This window comes from Hemitrygon akajei, chromosome 23, assembly GCF_048418815.1.
Source record: "Hemitrygon akajei chromosome 23, sHemAka1.3, whole genome shotgun sequence".
NCBI classification, from domain to species: domain Eukaryota; kingdom Metazoa; phylum Chordata; class Chondrichthyes; order Myliobatiformes; family Dasyatidae; genus Hemitrygon; species Hemitrygon akajei.
Genome location: NC_133146.1, coordinates 38333215 through 38353966, shown reverse-complemented (window position 1 = coordinate 38353966; position 20752 = coordinate 38333215). Strand labels below are relative to the sequence as shown.

General features: G+C 40.0%; 1 protein-coding gene across 5 annotated transcripts in view; it reads left to right on the top strand.

Annotated features, from left to right (window-relative positions):
- Window positions 1-20752, top strand: part of plce1 (phospholipase C, epsilon 1) — a 477143-nt gene that overhangs the window by 432635 nt on the left and 23756 nt on the right. For all 5 annotated transcript variants that reach the window (XM_073027453.1, XM_073027451.1, XM_073027452.1 and 2 more), the window contains exons 21-27: window positions 92-240; window positions 3607-3724; window positions 4310-4423; window positions 5570-5866; window positions 8425-8585; window positions 13505-13766; window positions 19645-19763. In XM_073027453.1, the coding sequence (XP_072883554.1) occupies window positions 92-240; window positions 3607-3724; window positions 4310-4423; window positions 5570-5866; window positions 8425-8585; window positions 13505-13766; window positions 19645-19763 (1220 nt within the window). The remainder of the gene's footprint in view (window positions 1-91; window positions 241-3606; window positions 3725-4309; window positions 4424-5569; window positions 5867-8424; window positions 8586-13504; window positions 13767-19644; window positions 19764-20752) is intronic.

The following is a 20752-nucleotide window of genomic DNA, read 5'->3' as shown; positions in this document are numbered from 1 at the left end:
TGGAGTAATCTGCTCAAATAGCATTTGGCTTTGATTACATTCTGTGCGTAATGTGAAATTATCTGGTAATAATCTGCCTTTTCCTTTCTAGACAATATTCTTGATGACAGGCCCGAAACCAAGCCTTCAGGTGATAAGTACCACTTCGAATACACAGAGGAAACTCCGCGCAGAATAAAGAAAATATCATCTGATGCAATGCTGCTTAGCAAAGAAAAGGCAAAACAAAAAAGATTTATTGTGAGAAATACCACATTTACACTATATTTATAATTCTATGTAATTGCTATTTATTATTCTGGAAGAATTAACATAATAATGTCAGAAATTCTACCATTTATATATTAGAAGCAAGAGCATTGTTCTCCTGATGATTCAGAGTTGGGGTTATGAATGGAGTCTGAATGCATACTTATTTCATTGGTACTAGCCTGCGAAAAGGATGTGGATGTTGGGGTGTTACGAAAGGGGCACACTAATATTCTTTGGCATGCCTGACATCAGGAAGAATAAAGTGTAGGATATATTGATTAGGTCAGATAAATTCCCTGGATCTGATAGGATTTATCCCAGGGTACTAATGGAAGTAAGAGAGATTGCTGGAGGTCTGACAGATCTTTTTGCAGTTTACATAATCATGGGTGTGATACCAGTACATGGAAAAACAGCTAGTATTGATCCCCCTTGTTTAAAAAGAGCATTCACAAAAACTTTGAAAGCTATAGGATGAAGAACCTTACAACAGTAGCTAGGAAGTTGCTGGAAAGACTCTCTGAGGGACAGGGTTTATTTCCTTTGCAAAAGCAGGAACTGATTAGGGAAGAATCAGCAAGTAGCCAACAGAGAGGAGCGCAAAAGAGATCCTCTCTAGATGGTGCCTGGAATGAAGGGCTGTAGTTATAAAGAGCGATTGTTTTTGTTGGTGGGTACCGTTCGTGGATAGAGTAGTTGTCCGTAGGGTTTTTGTGGCAAGATACAGAAGTAGATTGCCAGGCCTTCCTTCTGCGCAGATACTGCAGCTGCCCAGGTGAAGACCCTTGTCGGATTCGAACTCAGGACCATCTGCCTCAAGGTCCAGTGCTGATGCCACTACACCACCAGCCAGCCCAGAAAGTCTGAAATGTAGAAGGCTGAGGAGAGATCTTGTTGAAGTTTATAAAATTATGAGGGGCATTGATAGGATAGATAGTCCTCTATTTCCCAAGCAAGGAAATCTTGAACTAGAGGTCACAGGTTGAAGGAGAGAAGGGAGAACTTTGAAGGCATTCTGAGCAGTACATTTTGCACACACAAGAGTGAGTTGCCAGAGGTAATAGTAGATACAATATTTAAAAGGCAGTATTTGGACTGCTATTTAAATAGGAAAGGCTTAGAGATAGACAAATGAGATTAGCAAAGGTAAGTCTCCCACTCAGCATGGGCAAGGTGGTCTGTTTCTCGGCTGTGATATTGGGTATCGTTATCCAGGAATTGCTAGGCACTATTGACATTCAGTAGGATAATGTGGGTAAAACATTGTTAGAAATTTCTATTGGTAGATAGTGCTTAAAGTCTGTGTGTAAATAGCTTTGTCTGGTATTTTAAAATTGATGTGTTTGTTTTTCAAAAATAACACTGGGAGGACTACCATGTGGAGATCTTCTGTTGAACCAGAATTACTGTCCACTTAGCTTGCCTGCCCCTTGCCTACACAGTCTGTTCTAGACTGGCCCCTAGCATGGATCACTGACCTTGGAGTGGCAAAGGTGAACACACAGAAATCACTCTAATAGCCAGGGAACACCGTTACCCCCTGCCTCCTGCCACCCTCATAACTCCTGAATCCAGGGCTGCCAGATGTTGGGAATGCTGAATCTCTGTCATTGATTTTGATGCTCTCAAACTTTTGATATCACTGGGAGCAAGCACAAAAAATCATTAAAATGTGTTTAAAATATTATTTTATAAACAATTTTCATCTAAAAGCTAAAAGCAGATTCGCACACTATAACTCAATTAGTCACTAAAGTTTTGAAGAATAATAAAAGACGGAATTGTTTAGCAGGAGCTAATCTCTCATCTATTTAAGTGGGAACTTTAGTGATAGTACCTGGTTTTACACCAGCACTGGTTCAGGACAGATTTCCAAACCTATGAATTGGTAAATCTGTGAAACACCTGCCCTTAGGATTCCATTAGGGATCCACTGGAATAGCACAGGGCAACGTAGCATGTCAAATCAGTACTGAGAATCAGAAACTCCACAAGTCTGTGGAAGAAATTATGCAAGTCCCAGTGCTAACACGGTTGCCAGGATGAAGATATTGTTTGTCTTGACTTCATACTCTCAGCTTTGAGCAAAAGGTCCAGAACGTATATCTTCTTCTGTGTGTTATTCCTCTGCAGTATGATAAAGTGGTGTTACCCCATCCCTTGTTTATTTATTTATTATTCCCCCCCCCCCTTTTTTCTCTCTCTGTCCCTCTCACAATCACTCCTTGCCTGCTCTCCATCTTCCTCTGGTGCTCCCCTCCCCCTTTCTTTCTCCCTAGGCCTCCCGTCCCATGATCCTCTCCCTTCTCCAGTTCTGTATCCCTTTTGCCAATCAACTTTCCAGCTCTTAGCTTCATCTCTCCACCTCCTGTCTTTTCCTATCATTTCTGATCTCCCCTCCTCTTCCCACTTTCAAATCTCTTACTATCTCTTCTTTCAGTTAGTCCTGACGAAGGGTCTCGGCCCAAAACGCCAACAGTGCTTCTTCCTATAGATGCTGCCTGGCCTGCTGCGTTCCACCAGCATTTTGTGTGTGTTGCTTGAACTTCCAGAATCTGCAGATTTTCTCGTGTTTCCAACCACTATGGCTTTCAGAAGACACCTTACACCTACGCTGCTCTGGGGATGTAACAGATCCCATTTAAATTATCCTTTACTTTTCCTGACCATTATATAGCTCTCATTTCAAAGTTCAAAGTACATTTATTATCAAAGTACACATATGTCATTTCATACAATCTTGAGATTTATTGTCTTGTGGGCATACTCAATAAAATCATACAATAATAACCATAAAAGAATCAATGAAAGACCACACCAACTTGGGAGTTCAACCAGTGTGCAAAAGCCAATAAACTGTGCAAATACAAAAAGAAAGAAATAATAATAATAAATAAATAAGCAACAACTATCGAGAATATGAGATGAAGAGTCTGTGAAAGTGCGTCCATAGGTTGTGGGAACATTTCAATGAAGGGGCAGGTGAAGTTAACACCACTAAAATAGATAATTTGGTTATTGTCTATGAAATCACAAATTAACCTTTTAATTATTTGTGTTACAACTATAGCTGCAGTTCAAAAGTCTTAATGCAAGATTTTGACCCAAAACACCGTCATTTTATTTCCTCGCACAGATGTTGTTCAACCTGCTGAGTTCCTCCAGTTGATTGCTTGTAGATCTAGATTCCAACAGCAACAGCCTTTTGTGTTTCTTCAATATTATTTAGTTGTTTATAAAATATCCTGATACATCCTACTGTGAGAAGCACAATATCAATTCTTACTCTTGCTGAATGAATTCTACAAGTGACGATGTGGGGCATGGATTCATTTGCTGTTGTTTAATTCCCAGGTCTATGATATGGAATTGGGCGAAGAATTCTACTTACCTCAAAACAAAAAGGAGAGCAGACAGATAGCACCTGAACTATCAGACTTGGTCATCTACTGTCAGGCTGTCAAGTTTACAGGTCAGTATGTCCTGGTACCCCACACTCAGAAACTCCTTAATAACAACAAATTATGGATTTCTGCCTCTCTGGTTCCCTTTTGAAGGTGGTGGGTTCATAGAGTGAAAAGGAAGCAAACAGATATGACGTGCGAGTCATCAGAATTCTGATAAAGGTGTTCAGTACAGAGTATGAAAAAAGAGAGGAACTATAAGTGAAGCAGTAAGTAAGGAGCTGGTTGAATGGCTTCAAACTTCCTCTGCCACGGAGGCATGTCAAGGGATTTCTGTTCTATGCTTGTTTTTCATTGAAATGTATCTGTTATGTAATGAAAATCTTATTAGTTAAAGGCACTTAGCTTTGAAGATCGAGAGATATATTAGAACCATCAAAATGCATCATGAGGAATGATTTAGCTACTTGCATTTTCCTGTGCCAATCAGTGGTCTCACAGTATTACACAAAGACACCCAGTAGGGCTTAATGTTTTTATATAGGCTGGAAGGGGAAGGATGTAATTAGCTTTAAATATAAACTAAAATAACATCTTTTGGAAAAATATGAACTCTCTAGTTGTGACCCTTTCCTTTTTTTCAATGGGAACAGGCCTTTCAACTTTAAATGCTGCAGGATCAAACAGAGGGAAAGTGAAGCCCAACAGGAAATCGAACAGAATGAGCCCAGGGGAATCAATGACATCAGTTAAAATATCTGGAAGAGGTGAGTGGCTTCTTTAGCTACTTCCCACACCAGACTTAGACTTGGTCACAAAATGATTGATTCAGTTTAATTGATTTGACATAAAGTGCATAAAATAAAATCATTATTGGTGAATTAGTATTCTTCAATCTGTAATTCTAAGACCAGAAAGAAATCAGTGTTTTAAATGTCATGCTTTAATCTTAGGCTGCTTTAAGCACTCAGAAGATTTAGCTGATGTAGCAACTGATATTTCGATTACCAGATTTATGAGGTTCCTTAAGTGAAAATATTCTCTACTGCTCTGTGGGACATGCATTGTTAAGCTGGCTAAATCTGTGGAATGCTTTTTGAGAGCAGAAATTAGGATGGGTCTTTCTTAGAAGTACTAAAGTGTACCAAGAGACATAATTATGTACTGAGCTTTTCATTGTAAACTACTGGATAATTTTCCTTTGCTTCCAGGCAGGCAATATAATAGATACTCTGTCCAGTGTCCATCTGAACCCAAATAGATAAAACAAATAGAAAAGCCACAATTTTTTCATAGTCGGCTGGTTAATGCCCTGGATCAGCCTCTAGAGCAAAGGTTCCCAACCTTTTTTATGCCTTGGACCCCTACCATTAACTGAGGGGTCCATGGGCCCCAGGTTGGAAACCCCGGTTGAAGAGGGATTATTTTATTTGTTCTTCCATATGACTTGTGATTTATAAATTGTACCTCAGAATGGGCCTAATATTTAGTGATTGGTGAAGTAGCACTGTATTTTTCAATTATAATACCAATGGTTGACAGAATCCTATTTAATATTCTGTAACATAAAATCTTGTTTATAAACAAATGTCATAACTTTGATTCGTGGCCATGCTTTAAATTGCTAAAGATCAAAATTCTGAAATTTCTTTCTCTGAATTTTTCTTTCCCCGAATCTTTCTTTCTCCACCTTTCTTTCCTTCTCTGACATGTTCCTTAATCTACCTTTTGATCAGCAGTCCTAAAACTACTTTGTGGAATGATGTCAACCTTTGATAATGCTTCTCTGAAAAGCTTTGGACTATGATAGATGAATTCAAGTTAATGCTACTGTTCAAATATTTATTATTTTAAGATTTGAATATTAGAATACTTTTAGTTTTAATGGACCTAAAGATTTTCTTTGCACACAGCAACCTCTTTTGAAGCTATCAGAAAGAATTGTGATGAACCACCTTCTCCTCCGTTTAATCCAACCACCTCCCTCAGCGCTATCATCAGAACACCCAAGTGTTACCACATATCATCAGTGAATGAGAACACTGCCAAGCGACTGTGCCGACGCTATTCTCAGGAACTAATCCAACATACAGTGTGCCAGTTACTCCGAACATATCCAGCTGCCACTCGGATCGACTCCTCAAACCCATCACCTCTTACATTCTGGCTCCATGGGATTCAGTTGGTTGCTCTCAATTATCAAACAGATGGTGAGTGGCTGGTTTCATAAACCTTGTTCAAAGATTTAATTTGCTTGGGTGTATACACAAGAGATTCAATCAAAAAGGTCTTCAGGATTTAAGGATCAAACCCTGTTAGTGGCTTTCAGAAAAGTGTAATCCAATTTCTCACCCCCCTCCAGTCTCAATATCAGTATTATTAAACATGTTTGATAGTGCCATTACATCTTATATAATTCAGCTATAAGCATTCAGCAGGGAGCAGTTGGGAAGGTGCCCATTATAAACTCAAATCTCCACAATACTGGCTTTGGTTCATTTTGTTCCTCCACAAGGCTTTTACTTGGTGTTTTTTTAAATGCATTTTAGTCTGTATTTGCCAGCATTATTACGCTCCCAACAGTAGGGGACATGGGAATGTAATAATGAAAGTCACTTAATATGTGGGATGGATCTCATTCAGAAATGGTGGTGAATTTGTGGTATTTATTACCATAGGCAGCTGTAGAGGCCAGGTTGTTGGGTGCATTTAAAGGAGAGCTTGATCGGTTCTTGATTGGACATGACATCAAACGTTACGGAGAGAAGGCAGGGGAGTGGGGCAGAGTAAGGAAAAAGCGGATCAGCCATGATTAAATGGCAGAGCAGACTCAATGGGCCAAATGGCCTAACTCTGCTCCTATGTCTTAAGGTCTTATAAAGGACATACTTTCCTTCTGATAGATAACAATGTTAAATTTTGGTGAAGTTTGTAAAGGTTTTCCACTCTTGGGGTATAAATTGTTTCATTCCAAGAGGTTTGTATCCTGGATGCTTGGTGTAACCAGTACAAGCTCTGATCATGTACTGTTACAAAATGATCACCAGTTACTCAAGCCCATTTAGAATCATTTTTAATGCTTACTCTATACAGGGTGACAGATGGCACAGCTGCTGCCTGACAGGTCGAGGGACTAAAACAGGACTTTTAATAGTCCATGTGGAGTTTGCATGAATTTCTTCTCCCAGGCGCTTTAGTTTTCTCCGACATCTGAAAGACGTGTATGTTGATAAGTTAATTGGCCACAGTTAATTGCTGCTAGTTTGTAGGTGAGTGGTAGTGCCTGGCAGGAATTAATGCAACGTGACGGAAAATAAAATGGCATTTATGAAGAATTGTCATGAAGTGGGTTTTTATAGTCTGTGGGATCTCAAAGGGCCAAAAGACCAGTGTCTGAACTGAATAGATATCCTTTCCAAACAGCTAGAGTGACTTTTGCTCTTCTTCACAGTTCTGATGCTTCCTGACCTGAATTTAAAGTTTCTATGTTGATTTTTAAACCAGGCAACATGCCATGACACCCTGTCCTAGTCATAACTCCCTCATCCTTTATGCTTGAAGATCAGCTGAGAGAACATAACTGTGATATGTACTGCTTACATAATTATATAACCATCCTCCACTCATTGCATTTTGCTCGTATTCTAATGTACCCAGAAGTCTCTGCTGTAGCTTTGGTCATTAGTCTTAGCTATAGTAGCTTAAGTCTGTTCCACTAAAACAGTCACTTTTTGATATCATCTTTTTGTATATCAAAGGGAATTTTGCCAGTATCTAAGTATGAGGTAACCCGAAATTGCCCTGTAGTGCTTAAGGTTTGGAAAGTCTTTCAAAACAAAGAGCATTCCATGATTAATGTCCCTGTCAATCAGATTAATAATTTTACATGGTTTTCTCCAGATTATTAATCACTTAAGGCAATGTTCTGCTTGAAATGTATTTTAAAACATTTCATGTACCTTGAGCCATATTTGTGATGGAAATGGCAATAGGACACTGAATTATTACAAGGATCAAAATGTCAAGGATAGGTGGTTGTGAATACATTTAAATAATAATTGAAAATATGGTGTATCAGCCAAGCACCTAATCCCTATTATGATCATTAATGCTCTCCCAATTCGAATTCAGAAGGTCATTACAATTTTATAATCATTGGATCTATCTACAGTGAATAAAGCAATCCACTTTCAAGCAATTGCCAGAGGAAGTGCTGACACAATTTGGCTGATTGGTTTATTAAAGCACTCTGTGCCTAAGATTATCACATATATACTGTGAGGCAACATCATGTTTTAAAATTTGAAACACAGAGTGAAGGGAACAGCTTCAAAGGCCAGGTTTACTGCAGAGTTTGGTTCATACTAACTTCTCATTGACAATAGATACTAATTATTAAAAAAAATTAAATCTGATTATTGTCACAAAATAAGCTAAATTAGATTAGTCAGTGATTTAGAGCGCTTGTAATGCTTTAGGTAATTACTTTATAACTGAACATCAGTGCAAAAATCTTTAATGCAGTGACCTTTATTTCTGTGCTAGGTTCCTGACCGGTTTCATTAGATATTTGGAAATTAAGTAAAGAATTACCTCACACAGTGAAGTATTAAGTTCAGAAATACAAGAACAGACTTTTGTTAAGTGTAGCTTTAAATTGTTCTACCTGCTCTTTGAGTTGTCCACAATGCGCAGTTTTATCAGAACGACAAAAATTGCTGAGCAATAGATTACTGTTTATAGAACCCTCTCTCTCACTTCCTCTTAGATCTCCCAATGCATCTGAATACAGCCATGTTTGAAGCCAATGGTGGATGTGGTTACGTGCTAAAATCTCCTGTTTTATGGGACAGAAACTGCCGCATGAATAATCAGTTTTCTCCTCTAGAACGAATAGAGAATATGAGTCCATCCTTATATTCCTTAACGGTAAGTGGAAAGAAAATTTTGCACATAGATCCAGCATCAGCAAGGCAAGACTTGAGTTGATTCACTGGCTTTGCCATATAGAGATGCCAACAGCATCTACCTTCTAATTGTATCTTTGTGAACTGTTTTATACTGTATATGCATTGAATCTTTTTATTCCAGATTAAGTTGTTTCAGCTTGTATAGTGTCATTAACCTCTGAGAGGGAAAACGGATCAGCCATGATGAAATCAGCAGACTCGATGGCCTAATTCTACTCCTATATCGTATGGTCTTGTGAGAGCATGTTCTGGGTGATATGGTCCTTAATGATGGATGCAGCCTTTTTGAGGCATTGACTTTTGAAGTATCTTTGCTGGGGAGGCTACTGCCCATGATGGAGTTCGCTGAGTTTACAACCCTGTGCAGCAAACTTTGTTCGTACAATGATATGGAAAGAATAAGTTGTGATTTTCTATACCACACTGTTAGTATGTCCTTTCAGAAGCTGTTTTTACTTGACATGGGAAAATGGGTTAACAATTTTATAGCCTTTTAGACCTCAAGCTTGGATTTGTCATTAAATTGTCATGTCAAATGATTTTTTTTGAGGAGGTTGAAAGGAAGGTCAAATATTTAAATTTGGCAAGCTCTTGATAAGGCCCCATCTGGCAAGCTGATTTGAAAAATAAAAACCCGTGGGACTCAAAACTATGTAGCATTTTTCAATTCAAAAGTGTGGCAAAGGGCAATGGTTGATGAGTAGTTCTGTGAATGGAAAGTTATCTCCATTTAGTGAGGCATAGTCAGCTGGGCAAATACACCTTGAGTACTGGGATTCTGATATGTCAATGTCACTTTAAGATTAATTTTCTTCTTCTACAGTGAATGCCTGCAAGAAAGTGAATCTCAAGGTAGTATATAGTGACATATATGTGCTATGATAATAAATTTACTTTGAACTTTGAACATGTTCAAAGGGACCAAGGAGAAACAAGTGGGTAGTTAAGATATCATAATATCAATTTTTCTTTTAGTGACTAAGGAATAGAATATAAAAGTAAGAAAGCTCTGTTACATTAGTTAGACTTTTGTTCCAAATTACATTCATTTCTGGATGTCATACAAGAAGAATATGGCATTGGAGCAAACAGAAAAGATCAATAAGAATGTTAGCAGGACTTGAAATATTAGCTGTGAGGAATGACTGGATAGATTAGAGTTTGTTCTTATTGAAATAATGAAGGCTGAGGAGAGGTGTCCTTATTTATAGGGGCCAGATAGAGAGAGAAGGAGGAGTTATTTCTTTTAGTGAATGAATTAATGATGAGAGACATACCATTAAGAATAGGGAGTGAACTGAGGAAAAACACTTTCACTCAAAGAGTAACAATGATCTGGAGGCAGAAACTTTTTTTTTCAGAAGCTTTTAGCCAAACTTTCAACCTACAGACAGCAAACCAAGAAATGGAAATTGAAACAGAGTAGAAAGCTCTGTTCTAGCTGGTGCAGACATAATATACTGAATAACCTCATTCTCTTCCTTGAACTTCTCTGAATCTCTGCCTTGAGATTTATCACATAGTTAAGTTTGTTCAAATAATTAAACTATCTTACTGCTACTAATGTGACTTTGAGCTATGGACTGTTTAATTAAATGTGAGAACATACCGTGTTTCAACAGTGTCTTGGCACACACTTCTCTATAACTTCTCCCAACTCAACCACTCTTGTCTAACTGAGCAAAGCTTTAGTGTTAATTAGCACCAAGTCTTAAATCGGTAGGGGAACTTGATATTAAAAGTTTATGCAGTACTGGAGTTTTTGACTACCTACAAAATATGTACAAAGGATGATCTTGTTAGAACTTAATACATTTTGGATTATGCCTTAGCTGGAGGAAAATGGACAATTTTGGTCACTAGTTGTGGACAAGATGGAGAGGTATAAGAATGACTGTTCAGCAAGTTAACCAGGATATTATTTGGGATAAGAGACTTCAGTTATTTGGAGAGGTTAAAAAATACAGACTTATTCTCTTAAACGGTGACTCTGTGAAGGCTTTCAATATGATGCAGGGGTATGGACAGAAAAACGTTATTGTCAGTAACAAGAGGGATATAAATTTAATATTATTGATAAGCAATCTGAATGGAAAATGAGCAGAAAATTATTTTGGGCCAAAGATTTGGTGGGATCTGGAACGCTGTGTCTGAAACAGTGGCGCAACTTAATTCTTTAACTCAGCTGGACAGACTCTTGAAGATGAGGAACTTAAGGAGTTACAAATTAAAAAGCATCGGTGTGGTACTATGTATAACATCTTCAAGCAACCAGTACAGCTGTCCATGTTAATTGTTCTTCAATTTGCTTGCATCATACACTGGGGTGCTCTCTTCAGGCACCTGATGAGGTAACCGTAGCCTTTGTCCAGGAGCAGATGTTATCAGGTGGTGCTCAACCTTCAGAGAGTGTTTCAACCCTTAACCTCCACACTCTCCAGCCAGCAGGTCAGCAGTGGTGGCCAAGTCACTGCCCATCTGCTCCTGACTTCCAGCTCAACTCCTCTCACCTGCTCCATATCCAGCAAGAGGCTCTTCCTGATTCCTCCCCATCCTATGGGCTGCTTGGTTCTTGCTCTTTTCATCAAGGCCCAGCACAGACAGTAGCCTCCATCCTGACCTTGCTGGGAACCCTCTAAAGCCGATCTCCACTGGGAATAGTCATGTCTGCCATCCTTTCTCCCTGCACTGCTGGATTAAGGACTGGTACTTCAGGGCCTTCCTCTCATGAGCCTCCTCACATCTTTCCTCCCATGGTACTGTGACCTCCACCAGGATAAATTTCTTGTCTTTGGTGGACCATAGTATGATGTCTGGTTGAAGTGTGGTTTGCACCACCTCCAGGAATTGCAGCTTCCTCCCCACATCAACCCTCATCTCCCATGATTTGGCAGTTTGCAGAAGATTGGATTTAGGCCTCTTTGATATGACTGGCTTGATCCTTTCCTTGAATAAAATGACTGCCCTGTTTGCCTCTCTGCCACATGGTCTTTTTTTACACCTCTCCCGCTCCAGTGTGTCAGCAGAGGACAGTAGGACCTTGTCGTGGTGCCACCTATACCATCTTTGTGTTAAAGCTGTTCTGCATCCTGACAGTATGTGCTCCAGTGAACCCCACTGACCACAAAGCTTGCAGTTAGGGTCCTCTCTCAGCCCCCATGAGTGCACTGTGATGGTGTAGGGACAGTGTCATATATGGATCGTGGGAGGAAAGAAATGTGGAGGGGCTTCTGTTACCAAAGCTCTGCCCAAGTGATCTTGTACTTGGGAAGATCCCATTTTGTCCAGGCACCTGTGATCCCAAATCCACTGCCTTTCATCCTCGCGGTTCCATACCTCTGACTGGGACCATGTCCCACCTATCTCTTGCACTTGCATTCCTCCATTGTTGGAAGTGTGCTGAGCCGAGACATTGCCATCCTAGGCATGAGTTGACAATGATATCTCTCAATTTCAGGGAGCTCTCTGCCTGTTCTGTGACTGAGCTGGCAGCCCACTTTCGGTCTGATCTTGTTGTGACTCCTGCTTGATTTATTAGCTTGTCACCAAAGCCCCTCAGTGTTAACACAACTCTGCACTTGGCCACCTTGAACTCCTCCACTACTGATGATGAGAGCTGTAGCTGGCCTGATCTTACGTAGAGCCCCACTGAAGAAAAATTTCTGGAGGGAAACCCCCACCACCTCCATAGGTGCTTGTTCACTTTCCTCTCCGTGCCTTATACAGAAGTCGTACACCATGAAAGGCTTGGTAGAAGAACATATTTGTGCAACTGTGTCTTAAATTTACCAGGTTTTTCTCGATCTTCTTTAGCCATGACAAACAAGATGGGGGAGATGGTACAGCTAGTTGGAATCCATTTTTGGAGGTCTTGCCACCTGGTTTTAAAGAGGGCTGAAGTGAAGGGTAGCTTGAATCCTCCTAGATAGTGGGTGATCATAACTTGCATTAGTGGTGGGATATGGTAGTGGTCCAGGCCAACCTGGATGAGGACGTGTGGAATTGATCTGTAGGCATTTGCTGGACTGTTAGGTTACCTTCCTTCTGCCTGGCCTCATGGATCAATTGGCTAACTGTTGAGGTGTGTTCAAGGCCCCTAGAAAAATGCGTGATGCCACCTTTCTGGATGGATGTGTTGGTATAGCAGTTCTCCATTAAGTGATTGAATGATTAAAAAATCAATCAAGGTTAATGCACATGAAGCGCACCCTGTTTCTGAACCGCTCATCAGAAACTTTCAGGCCCAATGAGTTGACAGTGGTCATTTTTGAGCAATATAACATGCTGCATTTAGTTCCATTCTTTTAAATTTAAAAATCACGAAGAAGCAATCAATTTTGAGCAACAGTCAAATAAAGCATTTGGATAAGATTATGAGACATTTTTGAATAGACAGTTGGCATGTGATCGGCCATATAATTTTCTTAGCTACTGTGCCAGACGATGTTAAAACAACATTTGCCTCTTCTTTATTTAGAAATATTCCAACTACGGTGTTTTGAACTGCATTTAACAAATCCCATCATTTGTGTCAGAGTACATCAGCTATTAATTAAGTCAATAGCACAAAACTACAAATTATACACCATTTTTGTTTTCAACCCAAATGCTTTCCTCCTCTTTTTGCCAATCTAGCAAAATAAAAATAATGAGAGGAATTTGATAGAACCAAGATAAAGCATGTTTTATATATAAATCTGAACTGCATGAAAACTAGTATGGAAAATATGATTTTGTAATTAATTCCAGTTTAGTTGAAAAAAAAGCAGAAACAGTTAAAACTGATCTCACAATGAGTTTTCATGCAGTTCAGATTTGCATATTCTTTATCCAAAGGGAATGTAATATTCTTTACCTTTTTAACATTCTTTTTCCTAGATTATTTCTGGGCAGTATGTGTGCCCCAGCAACACATCAGGGAGTCCATGTATTGAAATTGACGTGCTGGGTATGCCTCAGGACAGCAGTCACTTTCGCACTAAACCCATTCATCGCAACACTCTGAACCCCATGTGGAATGAGCAATTCTTCTTCCAAGTTTACTTTGAAGACCTCGTTTTCCTACGTTTTGCAGTGGTGGAAAATAACAGCTCCACTGTAACGGCACAAAGAGTAATCCAGTTAAAAGCTCTTAAAGGAGGTAAAAACGGTTCTTTTGCTTTGGGAGGTTTGATCATGCTCGGAATAAGGTGATTGCTGGATATCATGTAAAATACTAGTAGTCATTTAAAATTGCATGAACTATGAAAATGAGAATTACTTTAATTGACAGCTTTACATTCCCATTTAATTTTATTTCCCTGTTCACTTCTTTCTTGTTCTCCTCCCAATAGGCAAACAGAATTTTAACTTTTATTGCATTTAGGAATTGGGAAGTCTTGTTACAGCTGAGCATACCTAGAAAACTATGCATCATTTTAGTACCCTTACTGAAAAAAGGGATTGGAAGACTGGTAATAAGAGTAACTAATAAATAGCACTGGAGGCAGCCCAAAGGAGATTCATTAGGCTAATTCCTGGGATGAGAGAGGTGTCCTGTTGAGAGAGGTTAGACTAGGGCTTCCCAACTTGGGGTCCACAGACCACTTGGTTAATGATTCGGGGTCCATGGCATTATAAAAAAAGGTTGGGAACCCCTGGGCTGGACAGTTTGGATCTATATTACTTGGAGGTTTAAAACAACAGGAGATGATCTTATTTAAAAATTATAAGATCTTAAGGGGGAGTTGACAAGAAAGATGTTAAAATGTTTTCTTGATTAGGAGAATCATAAACCTGGAACATAGTCGTAAGGTAGTTTTAAACTGAAATGTGCATAAATGCCTACTCTCAGAGCGCAGAGAAGCTCTGGACTTTCTCTGCCCCAGAGTGTGGTAGAGACCAGATTGTTTGATATAGTTCAGGTGGGAGGTAGATACAAAGTTGAAAGATCAGGCAATTGAAAGTTATGGGGAACCAGCACAAGAGCTAAGGACAACATTATCAGTTGTGAGCATATTAAAATGCGTGTTGGCCTATTCTTGCTCCTCTCTCCTTGTATTATTCTTTAAGATGCTCTTTGGAGCCATGCTTCTTTGGCCAATCTTTTTATCATTTATCCTATTATCTGCTTGTATAGCTTGCTGCTATATTTTATTTGGTAACACTCCTAAGAAGTTCTAGGAATATTTAGCTGGATTAAAGACCAAGAATTAGGTACTGCTGTAACAGGGAGTCAGTGGGTGAGCTGTTGTCAATTTCTGCTACAATTCAATAGCTGTAAATCTTTTTCAAATTGTATTTGGTAACATGGGTGAGAATAAATTCCACTTAAAAGTAGGAAATGCAATATAAAGAAATAATACAATTTGTAACCAGCCAAACCAGATATCTCTTTGTCAAGGAGGAGAATGCAAGTTACCAGGTCGAAACCATGTGTCTGGGAACAAACTAGGAGAAGGAGATTGATATTGTGAATATAAAAGAATGTGGAAAGCATCAATCAAGAGGAGAACCTTTCATTAACAAATCATTCAGGAGATGTATTTTTAACTGTGAAAGCTGTCTATTACTCTTTTGTTAATAACTGCAACAAATTCCTGAAAATTGGAAAGTAGCTAACTTAATGTTTAAGGTGAGGGTCAAAGTTAATCTATCAAATAAAGACAACTATGTTTATATCTGACAGCTGTTTCAGGAAAAAGTCTTTGAAGCATTTTTGATAGATCTCAGAAATGAGCTTGTTAAAAAGTAGTTGTTTAAGAGAGTTGCTTGTGTATTTGGAGAAGGAGACTATTTAAGTAACCCAGTAACCCACGACTACTTTACAAAGGATTGACACGTAGGGAATGCAGCTAATACCATGTACATTATATTCATGAAGCTTTTGACAAGATTCTTTGTCACCGAGTAATGAGCAAATTAATGAGCCTCTTCATATGAGGTTGGCTAGAAAATTAATTCACAGTATGGAAATAACAGTTAATCAGAAATAAGAGCTTTCAAGATGAAAAGAAATTAGAAGTCAGGATCATTATTAGGAAATTTTCTACTGTTAATGTGTAATAATGATTTGGATGAGGGATTATTTATACAATAAACATGATGTTCAGGTTTGCAGATGGTGCTAAAACGAGGTCAGAGCAAGTAAGAAAAGCAATGAACTTTTCCATAATTGAGCTAACTACTAATCAAAGCTGATAATTAAACTGGGATCGAGGCATATGTGCAGAATGGAATAATGCTATTGCATTCTGATCAGGAAATGGATTGAGGGCAAGTAAATCACAAATCTATGAAATAATTAGCAAACACGAGGAAATCTGCAGATGCTGGAAATTCAAACAACACACACAAAATGCTGGTGGAACACAGCAGGCCAGGCAGCATCTATAAGGAGAAGCACGATCGACGTTTCAGGCCGAGACCCTTTGTCAGGACTAACTGAAGAGAAAGATACTAAGAGATTTGAAAGTAGTTGGGGGAGGGGGAAATGCAAAATGATAGGAGAAGACCGGAGGGGGTGGGATGAAGCTAAGAGCTGGAAAGGTGATTGGCGAAAGTGATACAGAGCTGGAGAAGGGAAGGGATCATGGGACAGGAGGCCTCGGGAGAAAGAAAGAGGGGGGGGAAGCACCAGAGGGAGTTGGAGAACAGGCAGAGTGATGGGCAGAGAGAGAAAAAAACAAACAACTAAATATGTCAGGGATGGGGGAGGAAGGGCATTAACGGAAGTTAGAGAAGTCAATGTTCATGCCATCAGGTTGGAGGCTACCCAGACGGTATATAAGGTGTTGTTCCTCCAACCTGAGTGTGGCTTCATCTTGACAGTAGAGGAGGCCATTGATAGATATATCAGAATGGGAATGGGACGTGGAGTTAAAATGTGTGGCCACTGGGAGATCTTGCTTTCTCTGGCGGACCAAGCGTAGGTGTTCAGCGAAATGGTCTCCCAGTCTGCGTCGAGTCTCAGCAATAATTAGCATACCACTTTAGCGTGAACTGGAATGTCATAAGAACACGGCTGACTCTAAATGCTATTGTTATGTTTATACTTTGTAAGGTCACTTATTAAAACCACTGCCTATTGCTTTTAACACATCCTTTAGTATAACAAATGTAAACTAAAGCACAATACAGTCAGCCCTCCTTATCCGCAGGGGATTGGTTCCGGGACCCCTCGCGGATACCAAAAAACGTGGATGCTCAAGTCCCTTATTTAACCTGCTCAGTACGGTGGTCTTTAGGACCCAGCAGAACTCTGGACCTTATTTAACCTGTCTCAGCACAGTGAACTTTAGGACCCAGCAGAACTCCGGACCTTATTTAACCTGTCTCAGCGCAGTGAACTTTAGGACCTGGCGCAGCTCTGGTCACGAAAATAATCACGATCATGATTGAAAATAAAGTGGAAATAATAAAGCGATCGGAAAGAGGTGAAACGCCATCGGTCATTGGAAAGGCATTTGAATACAGTCGGTCAACGATCGGAACAATTTTAATGGAGCATTTAAAAGGCTCTGCCCCGATGAAAGCTACAATTATTACTAAGCAACACAGTGGTTTAATTATAGAAATGCATATGTTTTATATGCATAGAAAGGTAAAATATATAATATATACTAAGACAAACGTTTTACTAACTGAGGCTACACAATACCGGATGTACCTGTTCCAACTTCAAATCCGACTTAAAGACGAACTCAGGAACGGAACTTGTTCATAACTCGGGGACTGCATGTACTTTTAAATCATCTCTTGATTACTTATAATACCTAATACAATGTAAATACTATGTAAATAGTTGTTATACTGTATTGTTTAGGGAATAATGACAAGAAAAAATAGTCTGTACATGCTCAAACAATGAGTGCTGGAGAGAGAACTTCTGGGTTTTCCTGATCCGCGGTTGGTTGAATCCATGCATGCGGATCCCGCAGATAAGGAGGGCCGACTGTATATTGGTTTTGAACCCAGTCAGCAGCTGTAAGATTTTGAAGTATTGGCTGTAGTTGAGTTTCTAATGCACTACAATATACTTGCATTGCAGATAATTCTGGTGTTTGAATCTGAGTGTGCTGGAAAAGCTATTTCTCCTTCAGTAATCATATAACCCTTTCAGTAATGTACAATTCCATATATCTCAGCCTCCAATTTTACTCTTTTCATTTAAATTAATGGAACATCTCAGGCTGAAGTAATTTTCCCTCACCTCAATGATGTGAGGACCTATCTCTACTTTTTCCTCAAATTTTAAAGTTGTCAAATATTATAATGGGATGGTAGATATTATAGCAGATTGCAAACCTAAAGTACAGCCACAAGTTTGGTTCACAATTCTGAATTTAAATAGAAACAGGAACCCATGTTTTAGTGCTTTGGTTTTTAAAAAAACCTTCTTTTATGAAGAGTGATTTTTGGAAGTCTTTTAAGATAAATGATGGGACTTCGGGATCCCTGTGTCTCAGGTCACACTGGCAGAGGATGATCCTTCATAGTTCCCTCTGCAGCAGTATTCCCTGCCTTAGGTCTAAAGACATAATACTCCAGATGCAGTCTGACCTGTTCCTTTCATACCAGTTTGGTATCTTCTCTCAAGTTATCTTGCAACAATGACAAACAATGTTTGCCCTCCTAGATGCTGGTGCACTTCTTTATTTTGATAGATACAAACTCCAATACAACTGGAGAGCCTGTGTCTCTTTTCCAATAACCTCTCCCTCGGGTGAAGCATATATCCAGTGACTACTTTGTTAGGTACCAGAGTGACCCTGATTACGTGGCCACTGAAATCGGGTGTGGCTCAACTACTTCAGGTTTGACATGTTGTGTGTTCAGAGACGCTCTTTTGCATGCCGCTATTGTGATGTGTGGATATCAGAGTTACTGTCACCTTTCTGTCAGCTTGAACCATTCTGACCTGCTATGTTGAATTAGGGAAAGTAACAATGTGGTTTATTATTATTTTTATAATTATACTATAATATTAATTGGTCCACGGCCTCTTCTGCCACGATGAAGCCACTCTCAGGGTGGAGGAGCAGCACCTCATATTATGTCCAGGTAGCCTCCAACCTGATGGCTTGAACATTGATTTCTCCATCTGTTGTTTTTCTTTATTTTCCTTATCACTCCCTCTTCCCTCTTCTTCTATTCCCCCATTCTGGCCTCTTATCTCCTTTCCTCACCCACCTATCACCTCCCCCCGGTGCTTCGTGTCCTTCCCTTTCTCCTCTGGTCCACTCTCCTTTCCTATCAGATTCCTTCCTCTCCAGCCCTTTACCTTTCCCACCCACCTGGCTTCACCAATCACCTTCTAGCTTGTCCTCCTACCCTTTCCCCCCCACCATTTTTTACTCTGGCATCTGCCCCCCCCCCCTTTCCTTTCTGGTCCTGATGGTGGGTGTCGCTGTTCAGTCATTTTCATAGATGCTGCCTGACCTGCTGAGTTCCTTCAGGGTTTTGTTCTGTGTTGCTCTGGATTTCCAGCATCTCTTGTCTTTATAATGTAGTCTGTTAATTGAGGACAACAGGTGAAATACAGTCTGAATCAGACTGCAATCATAATTTCTAATTCTCAATGTTCTTCTCTTGAAATAGAATTAGATTTCATCTTCCTTGCATGGATAATTAGTTAACTGTTGTCATTTTTACGCATTTACAGTGACAACTGTAACCTTGCAATCTAGTTGTTGTTATCTTCAGAACGCCTCTCAAGCTAAGGTGGTTGTTATTATTTAGTACACTGAGGCTTTCAAAGAGCTTTCTTCAGGAAACAGTGACTGCGGAGACAGCATCATACAGGACCGCCTTTCCAGTATCTGGTTTCGGAGGAGCTTTGGCCAAAGGCTCCAAACTGTGAGCCTATCCTGTTAGCTTGACGGATGCGTCAAGGAGATGCATAAAAAGGTTGAAAGCTGAAAAGACAAATTAGTTGTTATTATCAGGAGGAGCTGATCAGATTTGATGAAGTACTGTGATGACTTGGAAGGCATTTGATGTTCACTGTATTTAACTTTGTCCATTCTTCTCTGCTTTAGGGTACAGACATCTACAGCTAAGAAACTCTCATAATGAACCCCTGGAGATATCCAGTCTCTTCATCTGCAGTCGACGAATGGAAGATAATAACTCTGGAGTTCTACCACTGGCATCCGTGGTAATCTGAGTGAACCTATTGGTCCACGATTTTCATTTCATTAATTACAGATTTTAATTGAAATCCAATCAAACATTTTTTCTGCATAAAGTTTTTGGGATCTGGACATCCCTGGTAAAGCAAGCATTTATTTCTCAACAACACACACAAAATGCTGGTGGAACACAGCAGGCCAGGCAGCATCTATAGGGAGAAGCAATGTCGACGTTTTGGGCCGAGACCCTTCATCAGGACTAACTGAAAGGAAAGATAGTAAGAGATTTGAAAGTAGTGGGGGGAGGGGGAAATGCGAAATGATAGGAGAAGACCGGAGCGGGTGGGGTGAAGCTGAGAGCTGGAAAAGTGATTGGCGAAAGTGATACAGAGCTGGAGAAGGGAAAGGATCATGGGACGGGAGGCTTCAGGAGAAAGAAAGTTGGGGGGGGGAGAGCACCAGAGGGAGATGGAGAACAGGCAGAGTGATGGGCAGAGAGAGAGAGAAAAAAAACAAACAACTAAATATTGTCAGGGATGGGGTAAGAAGGGGAGGAGGGGCATTAACAGAAGTTAGAGAAGTCAACGTTCATGCCATCAGGTTGGAGGCTACCCAGCCGGTATATAAGGTGTTGTTTGTCAACACCTATGCTCGGTCCGCCAGAGAAAGCAGGATCTCCCAATGGCCACACATTTTAATTCCACATCCCATTCCCACTCTGATATGTCTATCCATGGCCTCCTCTACTGTCAAGATGAAGCCACACTCAGGTTGGAGGAACAACACCTTATATACCGGCTGGGTAGCCTCCAACCTGATGGTATGAACATTGACTTCTCTAACTTCCGTTAATGCCCCTCCTCCCCTTCATACCCCATCCCTGACAATATTTAGTTGTTTGTTTTTTTTCTCTCTCTCTGCCCATCACTCTGCCTGTTCTCCATCTCCCTCTGGTGCTTCCCCCCCACTTTCTTTCTCCCGAAGCCTCCCGTCTCATGATCCTTTCCCTTCTCCA